General features: G+C 36.9%; 1 protein-coding gene across 1 annotated transcript; it reads right to left on the bottom strand.

Moving 5' to 3' along the window:
* Positions 1-10,726: 10,726 nt before the first annotated feature.
* On the bottom strand, positions 10,727-11,787 carry LOC136267190 (uncharacterized). The gene is made up of 4 exons (XM_066062276.1): positions 11,688-11,787; positions 11,347-11,625; positions 10,960-11,286; positions 10,727-10,901 (listed from the first exon to the last, which is right to left on the bottom strand). Exons 1-4 carry the CDS (start codon positions 11,746-11,748, stop codon positions 10,828-10,830), a joined length of 741 nt encoding a protein of 246 aa, XP_065918348.1. The 5' UTR covers positions 11,749-11,787; the 3' UTR covers positions 10,727-10,827.
* Between the last annotated feature and the right edge of the window lie 450 nt (positions 11,788-12,237).

The following is a 12,237-nucleotide window of genomic DNA, read 5'->3' as shown; positions in this document are numbered from 1 at the left end:
AAATTGTAAATATATATAAGTATATAGCTAATTACTGGGTAATTATAAAACCAGGTATAATTGCTTCTTAAATCTTAGCCAAGCTTTTTATGAAATCATTCACCATTTACCATTGGAAGAGAGGGGTTTCAAGTGCACAAAAATTGCACAGAGTTACAAAATTATGCATACTCTAAGTAAGTTTATGAAAATTAATGATGCATGCATGCACTGCCATGGGTATACTACTAGTAATAATATAATAAATAAAACATGATGATGTGAGATTGATACCTTTGTGTTTAGCACTTACGTAAAAGCTTGCATTTACATATAAATAATCTGCCATTGATTAATCAAGAGCATTCAGAAACATTATCAGATGGGACTTAGAAATCTTAAAATCCAGATTTCCCCCTTGTTTGTTGTAAGCCACTAACATGATGACCTTTAGCCCACACATACACATCCATGTCTATACTCATGGTCACTATATATTGTCTCCAACAGAAAGCACTGATACTGCGAGACATTATAGTTGTGGTAATTTTCTATAACACTTCTTGCATCATTTGACTGACATTTATACATTTACATGAAACAACATCTACATTCTTAATCTGAATGGATACTTTACATGCATAATTCCTTCATTATTATGCAAACAATCGGATAAATGGACCATCACTATCTTTTTCAGTAATTTAATACATGTAGTTGTTGGTATTTTTCCCATTAATCATGTACCACACAATTATGTGCTTAGTAAGCAGAAAAATGGTAGTTTGTATTGAGATAGCAACCATTTTTTTAGTTTGATCTGTTTTAGGTTCGCACAAGGCTTATGCATCAATCACAAATTTCAACTTTTTCCTTACAACTAAAGGAAATCAAGTATTGGTCAAAATGTAATAATCAACTTTTTTTCTGAATATTTTCTTTGTGTAGGACACGCCGTATCTGTCAGACACGTTAACATTTAACTTTGTGCCACTGATTAAACACATAATGTTGGCAGGATATGCACATGCATATGTTGCATCTGAGTTCATACAGTACAGGAAATTTCCTTCATAATTACTGTACCAGGAGGATAGGAGCATCATCAGATGTTGGTTTGTTACTACTAGATCACATAGAGCACCACTCTCGTACCTTTACATGCATATGGAAGTGCAGATTTCAAAGGGTTCCAATGTATAAGTCTTTACATTGAGTAAGCCTCAGCAGCTAGATCATGAATTCATGGTAACATGTACATAGCGTTACAGCACACACACACACACACACACACACACACATAAGTACATCATTTTATAACAGAAAAGTCACATGCGGAATTATGGGTAGTCTCAGAACTACCAGGTCCTTAAAATTAAAAATCTTATAAATAACTATAAACACTTCAAGGGTGGATTTAGGGGGGGTGCTTGGGGTGCTGAAGCACCCCCCTCCAAAATTTTACCATGTACAAGCTAGGAAGCTTCTAGAAGTTGCAGTATAGATGCAATTGCATCTTATACATATGCATGGGCAATGAAAAGATCGAAAGAGAAGGGAGAATTACTAATCTTTACTTAGAAGAATTACAACGGGGTTCAAATTATACTTTTGGTGTGAGACTTAACCTAAAAGCTGCTAAAAATCGAAATACTCAAATAGAACAGTCAACTACTATAATAGAACATTCAACATAATGTTTTTTCTTCTTCAAAAAGTTGCCAGTGTGTTTTCTTGACCTGTGCACTGCTATCTTACTATTGCTCCAAACATCCTGCCATATACTATTCACTTTCTGAGACCAACTTCTGTCAAATATCTTAATATTACTAGGTTAAGGCTACAGCACATGTTGCTGTCAGACCTTCGGTGCTGGTCACTGTAAAGTGTTAATAATAATAATTATTATTATTACTATTCAGTTGTTGTTGCTTTGGTTAACATGCTTAAGTAAAATAATTTCTTAGCATGTATACAGTCAACAAGGCTGTAGTATCTAAGTACTGTATGTTTGTGCTTTATCAGTACAAAGTTCCATGCTGCATTTATCTGAATCTAGCATCAATTTAAGCTAATAAAATTTAATGTCATACAGGATTTGCACTCCCAACCCCTTGAAGTTGAACTTTTATAAACTCAAATGATACCACAGCATTTACGCTGTCACATTATTAGGGGATAGTTGTGGCCAAAAACTAGTTGTATATGTAAGTGACTTTTGACTCTGGTTGTAAAACATTAATATGGTGATGGAGCCATATAGTTGAGAAAGTCAGATTGAAATATTAACAGAACAGTCTGTGGCTATATATATCTAATCCAAAACAGCCAGCTGTAAAAAAAGTGTGCGGCCCTCAAAAAGGTTATGGTGAAAAAAGATGTGAAATCCAAGGTGGCGGCCAAGAAATGGCTGTGATGGTAGGTTAATGGTAAAAATTTTAATAACAACAATTCAGGTGAATTTTTGTGCCGCTTGGTCTTGGCAAAAAATTCACCTAAATTGCCGTTATTAAAATTTTTACCATTAACCTACCATCACAGCCATTTCTTGGCCGCCACCTTGGATTTCACATCTTTTTTCACCATAACCTTTTTGAGGGCCGCACACTTTTTTTACAGCTGGCTGTTTTGGATTAGATTTCACTTCTTTTTGTATTTGTATACCCCAAAGCCGGCCATGGGCCGGCTTTGGGACTTTTTTAACCTGTCTTTTTTTCTTTTCCACAGGAAGAAGAAAAGAGGAAGCAGATGTACTTTAAATATTTCTGATTTTATCAGTAAATGTACAAATTATATATATAATACAAATATTTATTACAGAACTCTCCATGGTGGTTTCTTTGTAACTGAACACTCTACAAAGTGACTTCCTCTTGCTGCTCTCTCTACAGGGTGCATTGTTTGTAGCTGAACAATCTACAAGTAACTTCTTCTAGCTGATTTCTCTACAGGGTGGTTTGTTTGTAGCTGAATTCTGTGCAGGTGATTGGTTTGCAGCTGAGCTCTTTACAGAATGGTTTCTTTGTAGCTGAACTCTCTACAAGGTAACTTCTTCTAACTGATCTTTCTACAGGGCAATTTGTTTGTAGCTGAACTCTCTACAGGTGATTTGTTTGCAGCTGAACTCTCTACATGATAGTTTCTTTGTAGCTGAACTCTCCACAAGGTAACTTCTTCTAGTTGATTTTCTACAGGGTGATTTGTTGTAGCTGAACTCTCTAAAAGGAAACTTCTTCTAGCTGATCTCTCTACAGGGAGATTTATTTGTAGCTGAACTCTATACAGGTGATTTGTTTGCAGCTGAACTCTCTACATGATGGTTCTTTGTAGCTGAACTCTCTACAAGGTGACTTCTTCTAGCTGACCTTTCTACAGGGAGATTTGTTTGTAGCTGAACTCTCTACAAGTGATTCGTTTGCAGCTGAACTCTCTACATGATGGTTTCTTTGTAGCTGAACTCTCTACAAGGTAACTTCTTCTAGCTGATCTCTCTACAAAGAGAATTGTTTGTAGCTGAACTCTCTACAGGTGATTTGTTTACACCTTAACTCTCTACATGATGGTTTCTTTGTAGCTGAACTCTCCACAAGGTAACTTCTTCTAGCTGATCTCTCTACATGGAGATTTGTTTGTAGCTGACCTCTCTACAGGGTGATTTTTCTTTTGTAGCTGAACTCTCTACAAGGTAACTGATGTCTCTACAAGGTCACTAGTTTGTAGCTGAACTCTCTACATGGTGGTTTCTTTGTAACTGAACTCTCTACAGGGTGACTTCTTTTAGCTGATCTTTCTAGAGGGTGATTGTTTGTAGCTGAACTCTCTACAGGTGATTTGTTTGCACCTTAACTCTCTACATGATGGTTTCTTTGTAGCTGAACTCTCCACAAGGTAACTTCTTCTAGCTGATCTTTCTACAGGATGATTTGTTTGTAGCTGAACTCTCTACAAGGAAACTTCTTCTAGCTGATCTCTCTACAGGGAGATTTGTTTGTAGCTGAACTCTCTACAGGTGATTTGTTTGCAGCTGAACTCTCTACATGATGGTTTCTTTGTAGCTGAACTCTCTACAAAGTAACTTCTTCTAGCTGATCTCTCTACAGGGAGATTTGTTTGTAGTTGACCTCTCTACAGGGTGATTTTTTTTGTAGCTGAACTTTCTACATCCAAAGTGACTTGTTCTAGCTGGTCTCTCTACAGGATGACTTGTTTCTAGCTGATCTCTCTGCAGGGTGACTTGTTTCTAGCTGAACTCTACCGGGTGATCTGTTCGTAGCTGAACTCTCTACAGGATGATGTGTTTACAGCTGAACTATCTACATGGTGGTTTCTTTGCAGCTGAATTCTCTACAAGGTGACTTCTTCTAGCTAAACTCTCTATAGGGTGATCTTCTCGTAGCTGAACTCTCTGCAGGGTGATTCGTTTGCAGCTGAACTTTCTACATGATAGTTTGTTCATAACTGAACACTCTACAAGGCAACCTCTTCTAGCTGATCTCTTTATAGGATAACCTGTTTCTAGCTGAACTCTCTACATGGTGATTTGTTGGTAGCTAAACTCTCTACAATTCGATTTGTTTGCAGCTGAACTCTCTACATGGTGGTTTCTCTGTAGCTGAACTCTCTACAAGGTAGCTTCTTCTAGCTGATCTCTCTACAGGGAGATTTGTATGTAGCTGAACTCTCTACAGGTGATTTGTTTGCAGCTGAACTCTCTACATGATGGTTTGTTTGCAGCTGAACTCTCTACAAGGTAACTTCTTCTAGTTGATTTCTCTACAAGGTGACTTGTTTCTAGCTGATCTCTCTACAGGGTGATTTGTTTGTAGCTGAACTCTGTACAATTTGATTTGTTTGCAGTTGAACTTTCTACATGGTTGTTTCTTTGTAGCTGAACTCTCTACAAGGTAACTTCTTCTAGTTGATCTCTCTACAGGATGACTTGTTTCTAGCTGAACTCTTGAGAGGATTTTCTGTTCATAGCTGAATTCTCTACATGGTAGTTTCTTTGTAGCTAAACTCTTTACAAGGTGACTTCTTCTAGCTGATCTCTCTATAGGGTGATTTGTTTGTAGCTGAACTATCTGCAGGGTGATTTGAACTCTCTACAAGGTGATGTTTTCTAGTTGATCTCTCTACTCAGTCTGGATGACTTGTTTCTAGCTGAACTCTCTACAGTGTGATCTGTTAAGTTTCTACCCGATCTCTCTATAGAGTTATATCTTGTTTGTATAGCTGAACTCTTTTACATGGTGGTTTTTTGATTGGTTGCTGAACTCTCTCTCCACGGTGACTTGTTTGTACTACAGAGTGACTTGTTTGTAGCTGAACTCTCTACAGAGTGACTTACTTGTAGCTGAACATTGCATAAAGTAACTTGTTTGTAGCTGATCTAGATGAACTCTCTACTAGCTAGCTTTTTTGTAGCTGAACCCTTTACGCAGTGACTTGTTTGTAGCTGAATTCTCTACAGAGTGACTTGTTGTAGCTGAACTCTCTACAAGGTGACTTGTTTATAGTTGAATTCTCTTCAGTGTGACTTATAATGTTCTGAATCTCTACAGTAACATATTTGTAGCTGAATTCTCTACAGGGTGACTTGCTTATAGCTGAATTGTCTATAAGATTAACTGTATGTAGCTGAACTCCCTACAGAATAACTTGCAATGTAATATAATTCTATAATGGAGTAAGTTATAAACGGAGCTGAATGCTTTATTAGGGTGACTGTTCTATTAGAGTATCTCGATCTCGCATATGCTACACGTAGTTGGCTTTGGAATCATAACTCAGTGGTTTGTAATCCGATTCTTCTGTACTACTGCAAGGACTTTCTATGATAATTATTCCAGCCACACACCGATTTTCAGCTCACTACTCTAAGCGGTTTGCCTGGTAGGCGTGAAAACTATTAGTTTTTTATTCAGAAAAATCGATCGCGTAATTGTGACACAGGTTGGGTTTTGTGTTATATCTCGATGGCCTTTAACTTGATTCCTTTCAAACCACAAAAAGGCACTTCTACGATAGTTACTCCATCTACATAGCAATTTTCAGCTCATTCCTTCAAGCGGTTTACCCTGTGGGCGTGACAGACCTTCGACCTTATTATACGCAAATAATCGGTCATAACTCCGTGAATGTTCATCGGATTCCTACCAAACTTGGTACTGAGATTCGCCTTAATGAGCCCTTTAAGTGTGCCAAATTTCAGCCCGATTGGAGCACGCATTCGTGTTTTATTTTGGATTTTGCAAAGTGTGCGAAAAGAAGAAAAAAACGAAGAAAAAAAACCCAAACTTTGGCCGCTCGTATCTCGGAAATGGCTGGAGGGATTTTCTTCAAATTTGGAATGTGGACTCCCCTACCTAGCTGGCACCTCTGTAGCAACTTTGGTTTCAATCGGATAAGGAATCATGGAGCTACAAAGGTGTGAAAATCGCGTTTACTTTCTTCCTGTAAATATACTCACGGTTGGCGCGCCGGCTTCTTGGGCCGCACGACACACTACCGTGTGTCTTGATTACAAAGTTGAAGTTACTTTTGTGTGCATTTTAAATCTCTACAGTGACCTTAAGATCCAATCCTGTGTATGTCTTTGACAATCCACTATTATGTATTGCCTTATAATCCAATAGCATTTAAGGTGTAGTTCTGTTTTTCTAAAATTGCTTACAACTAAACTCTTTCATCTTGCACCCCCACAATCTTTCAGTACAGTAGAGTATTTGGTTAAAAATAGCTTCCAGATTCAATTTTGTGATAGCTATATTCCAAAAATTTCCAGAGGAAGCATCACCCCAGACCCCTCTAGCTGGAAAATTCTATTTATGCGTACTCTACACACAGCATGGTGAGTGTATACTTGCCCTCTCAAGCCCTCTCTTCATTGTTACTGTTTGGACGTTACAGTTTGAGCCATGAGACTGTAAAGCACACTAGCTATACCTTAAGCCAAGCAATATGCTAAATTTAGCGATCTTTTATATTGATGAATTTACCATATTAATCTGTGAATTGATGTAATCAATTAGCAAACTCTAAATTGCTAATTTCAATGTACCGCCAAGTTAAGTTATTTCAAACACAAAATTAATGGCAAGTATTGATCATGTACGTATAGCTCCATCCTTCTCCTTCCTGTTCTTTATGTAAAGAATATCTATTTTAGTTACTGGCTGTGCCCTTATATGACAGCTAGTATTACAATTGTTCTGGAATAGCTACTAGTGTCATGTCATCATTATTACACTTAGGCAACTCACAATGCTTTACAAGCATTGTGAAAACATTGTGAATCACTTAAACAAAGTGGCATAATTTTTTCGGTCAAAAATATTACCAAATTTTAATACTGAATAAAATAAATTTGCAAAATTGTTGCCCCCAGACCCCTAGATAGAGCATGCTCTGCATGCTGAGTGTGTTTTGCACACTATAGCTATTTGTATTAACCAGTTTTCATTTTTCTTATCCAACCAACCATTATGTTAGCACCCCCCTTCTGAAACTCTAGATCCGCCCCTGGTAGTAGATGTTGTAGGAGTATGAAATGGTACTGATGATATTGCCTGGTTTCTCTGGTCATTGGACGATAATTGGATGGAATAGATAAGGAAATTTGGTTGTGAAGTGCTTTGAAAAATGTCTGCAGTCTGGATATCTTACATCGAGTTTTAAGTTCAGGCCAGGAGAGATGTTGGAGCATGGAAGTACCTGAACTGTATCTACTGTAATCTTTCAATACCCGTCTTGTTGTTCTTCTTTGAATATTTTCAAGTTTAAGTACACCACTGTTATAAATAGGGTCCCATACTACTGAAGCATATTGCTAAATATGCTGCTGCTGTAGAACAATTGCTTAGGTTTCTCTTAAGAAAGTTTAAATGTTCTGGATGATTTTCTTGTTATTTTGGACACATGAGGTGACCAAGATAAATGTTTGTCCAAGAGTACTCCGAGGTATGTATGTCTATCAGTAATTGTTAAGGTATGGTTGTTCAGTTCATAGTTGTGAATGATAGGTGACTGAGATCTGGTGCATCTTATTACAATACATTAAACCTAAGTTGTCATATGTGTACCTATTCTGATAGTCTGTCAAGATCTTGCTGAAGGATGGAAGCATCATTCTGGGAATCAATTACTCTAGCAGTCATCAGCAAACAGCCGTAGTGGGGATGAAATACTTCTGGTAATGTCATTAATATACAACAAGAACATCAGAGGATCAAGTATTGTTCCTTGTGGTATATACCCCTGATGTAACTGTTACTGGTGTTGAGGATTTGCCATTAAGAAGTACACATTGTGTCCGATCAGTTAACCATGTTTTGATTCAGTTAAATGCATTGTTTCTAATGCCATAGCATTGTAATTTCATAAGTAATCGCTGGTGTGGAACTGTGTCAAAAGCTTTAGCAAAATCAAGCAATATTATGTCAACTTGTTTCTGATGGTCTAGAGCATGTAGAATATCTTCTGTTAGGGTAATAAGTTGGGTAGCACAAGAATGACCAGCACTGAAGCCATGTTGGTTTTCTATTAGGATGTCATTGGCATTAAGGTGGCTCATTATGTTGCGAAAAATGATGTGTTCCATTGTTTTTGAGCATATAGAAGTAAGGGATATTGGTCTATAATTACTTGCTTCATCATGCCTTCATTTCTTAAAGACTGGACAAATGTTTGCTTTTTTCCAATCTGATGGTAGTAAGCCTGTAGATAGTGCTTTTGTAAAAATGACTTGTAAGATAGGAGAAATTTCCACAGCAAACTGTTTAAGAATGAATGATGGAATTTTATCTGGACCACTGACTTTATTTGTATCAAGGTTAGACAATAATTGACGTATGCCTTCCACTGAAAATGTAATGTCAGATATATTTGGGAATAGGACTTCAGAGCTTGGATCTGACAGATTAGGTAAATTCTCTGTATCTTCTTTCGTAAACACTGATTTAAAATAACTGTTCAAGGCTTCAGCTTTACTTTTAGTATCAGTACATGGCTTTCCATCAATAACTATAGTGGAGATTCCAACATCATCTTTACGCTTAGCCTTAATATATTTCCAAAACTGTCTCTTGCTACCACCAAAGGAGTCATCAAATAGTATGCTACAATAGTTGTTATGAGCTTCTTTGGTTTGTTATTTATTTGGGTTTTGATTCTGCGGTAAGTACTCCAGTCTTCCTCACTATTGCTTCTTTTAGCAATATCATATAGATGCTTACGAGCTTTCATGTCCTCTTTATTAATCCATGGCAAACCACTATTTGATCGTATAGTTCTTTGAGGGACATGCTTGGAGATAGTATTATACACAGCTTCTTTAAAGTCATTTCACATTACTTCAACATTCATCGAACTTGGGTCCTGTTGTAGAAAACTGTTCTGAAAATTTAATAAATCTGCTTTTATTCCTTCCACATCAGCTTTATGATACAAAAAGGCCTTATGAGGGGCTGTTGATCAGGTACATGGTTTATTGAAAAACTGAATACTACAGCATCATGATCTGACATGCCTGGTACCACTTCTAGATCGAGCGTGGATATTAGAATTAGTAGAAAACACCAAATCTAAAGTTTTACCTTGGTGAGTAGGTGAGTCAACAACTTACTATGTCCAGGAATAAGTTATTTACTTCAGTACCATAATTAGTACTAAGTAGCTGGACTGACTTAATTTAGCTAGCTACTGGACTCCATGCAGTGTGGCAGACAGTCAAGCCAACCAGAGCCTAGCAAGCCAGATGGAAGTCTGGATCCACCCCTGGTGTCTATATACTATGTGCATTTGAGCAATCTTCTGTATTCAAGATTGACTAGGAATATTTGAAGGATAATATAGCTAAATCAACACTATTTTCCTTATAATTGTAGTTAGCAAGTGTGGTGATAGTAAGCACTTTAAGACCTACATGACACAAAATGAAAGGCACTGCAATTGAAACTTGTTGACTTATCCTGCTGTGGAATTAAGTATCACATATTCTTAGCTGTAGCTCTAAGCACTTATATGTCCTATCTTGAGCCAGCCATTATTGGTTATGGGCATAAACATCATAGACAAAATCCTTGTGAAAGTAATATTGTTTGTTGTCCCTTGTGTGTTGTCAGGCAGTGTAAGAAGAAAATATCCTGACTGCCTAGCAAACTCCTGTAAGCGTTCAAGTGTTAATAGGATGGCTGCAGGTTCGAGGTTGCAGTCATGGATTTTTCTTCTTTCTCCTACTTTTCAAACATACTTAGTGAAGTGAGTATAAACATCTTTAGTGAGACCATGTGTCCCACAGGCCTTTATAAGGCCTTCTGGTGTACAGGCTCTGCCTTTACTCATAATCATAAAGGCAGAGCCTGTACTTTAAGGCAGGCTCTGTACTTAAAGGCAGGCTCTGTACTTTAATCATAATCATAATAAAACTGATATATAATGTACAGTGCTCCCTCAATTATCTGAATCTCTATTATCCGAACACTTGGTATCCAAACAGTAGAAATAACTGCTCTATTAGAGTATTTTGTCTAAGATGTATGTTCTATTAGAGTATTTGAACAGGGCTCTGTGTATATAATGAATGGGGCTTTGATTATCCAAACCTTTGATTATCTGAACATGTCAAGGTCCCAAGGGGGTCAGATAATCAAGGGAGCAGCAGATGGACAAATTTTTGAGGGATATAAATTAATCTGTGTCTCTTGCATTGATCAGTTCTTTATATAGCTCTTCATAATGTACAACACTAAATTTGTATATGTAAATTAATATTAATATATGTACATACATCAGATAATATAATACAATTTGGCTAATTATATACAAGTACATGTATTGAGGAGTTTTTCATTAAGAGAAAAGTCCAGACAAGGCATCCAACAATGACGATGATGATGAAGATGATGGCGGTGTTTCACTATTTCCTGGAGTAAGAAAAGGAGACATTATAAACATATAAATGCTAACTGGGCAACTGCATACCTTTACTGATAGTCACTTGATGGGTTAGTTTATCTACAACACTTCCGTCTCTTATAGTGAACACTAGACACTGATATTTGCCATCGTGTTTCACAGAGTGGACAGTGAGGTGGTGAGTGGTGCCTTGTAGTGACCTAAAGCTTGGAGACACAGAAACAGAGTGATCATCATCTCCATTTTGGATTATGGAACTTTTATAAAACCATCCCACCAAGTAGTGATTTGGATCACCATGCACTTCACATGATAAAGTGATGGGTAGACCAGGTCTAGTAACAGTAGCATTGAGTGGGGGACTGACTATCTTTGGTTCATGATCAGACACCACTGTAGGTGTAATATAGATTGTAATACATAAAGTCATTCTATACATTTTGTGCTATTTACCTTGAACTGGTTTACTGATCATTTCATTCTTGTTGTTAGTGTTGCATTCCAAGTCAAAAGAAATGTTACTCTTTAAACAGGTGATCTTAAAGTTGTTAATGTAGTTTGCATGTTGTAGAGCAAGGCCTGCTGTAATTTCTCCTTCAACTGTACAATTTTGACCCATCCCACTGATCCGTATATACCTGGGTTTTTTTACTCCAGTAAAAATACAACTTCCGTTGACTGTTTCACCACTGTAGAGGGTACTTGAAAGGTTCAGCTCAACATTAGCATCTCCTATTCAGTGTTAAAAATATCTGTATTCCAGAAATGTTTCAACATATGAGTGAGATTCTCACCTTTATATATAAGTACTACCAATATGAGACTTGCTGTTGTAGCAATTCTAGTCATCTTCATTGAAGATTATAATTGTAGCAGTTAGTGACTGAGCTGGTTTGAAATGCTATAAATCAGCACAGCACATGTGTTGCTTTTATAGGCTGGTTGTTGACTTCCCCTCACCAATCATCAATTGAGTGTACTTTCCTTTACCAATCATGTTGAATAAGTTTATCAAATGTGAGAAAAACACCTTACTTATCAATACAATTTTGCGAGAACTATAGATTTACATATCTGTGTGGTGCACTTAATTTGTTTCATTGTATAATTTATCACTATGAGATTGTGTTTTACTAGCTCAGCTGAGTAAACTTGTCTAGCTACTAGATGTGATCAAATGATATCCTGCATTGTGTTTAACACTTGTTGTTTATATGCATTGTTCTTTACAGAAAGTGAAATAATATATCACAATACACATACAGCGCTATATATAGCACATTACGATCTTGACTAAGAACATGCACATGCATGATCTCATTTGGGATGACATTATTATGGAGA

Source organism: Dysidea avara, chromosome 9, assembly GCF_963678975.1.
Source record: "Dysidea avara chromosome 9, odDysAvar1.4, whole genome shotgun sequence".
Lineage (NCBI taxonomy): Eukaryota > Metazoa > Porifera > Demospongiae > Dictyoceratida > Dysideidae > Dysidea > Dysidea avara.
Note: the sequence above shows the minus strand (reverse complement) of the source record. Positions and strands in the feature narration are given on the sequence as shown.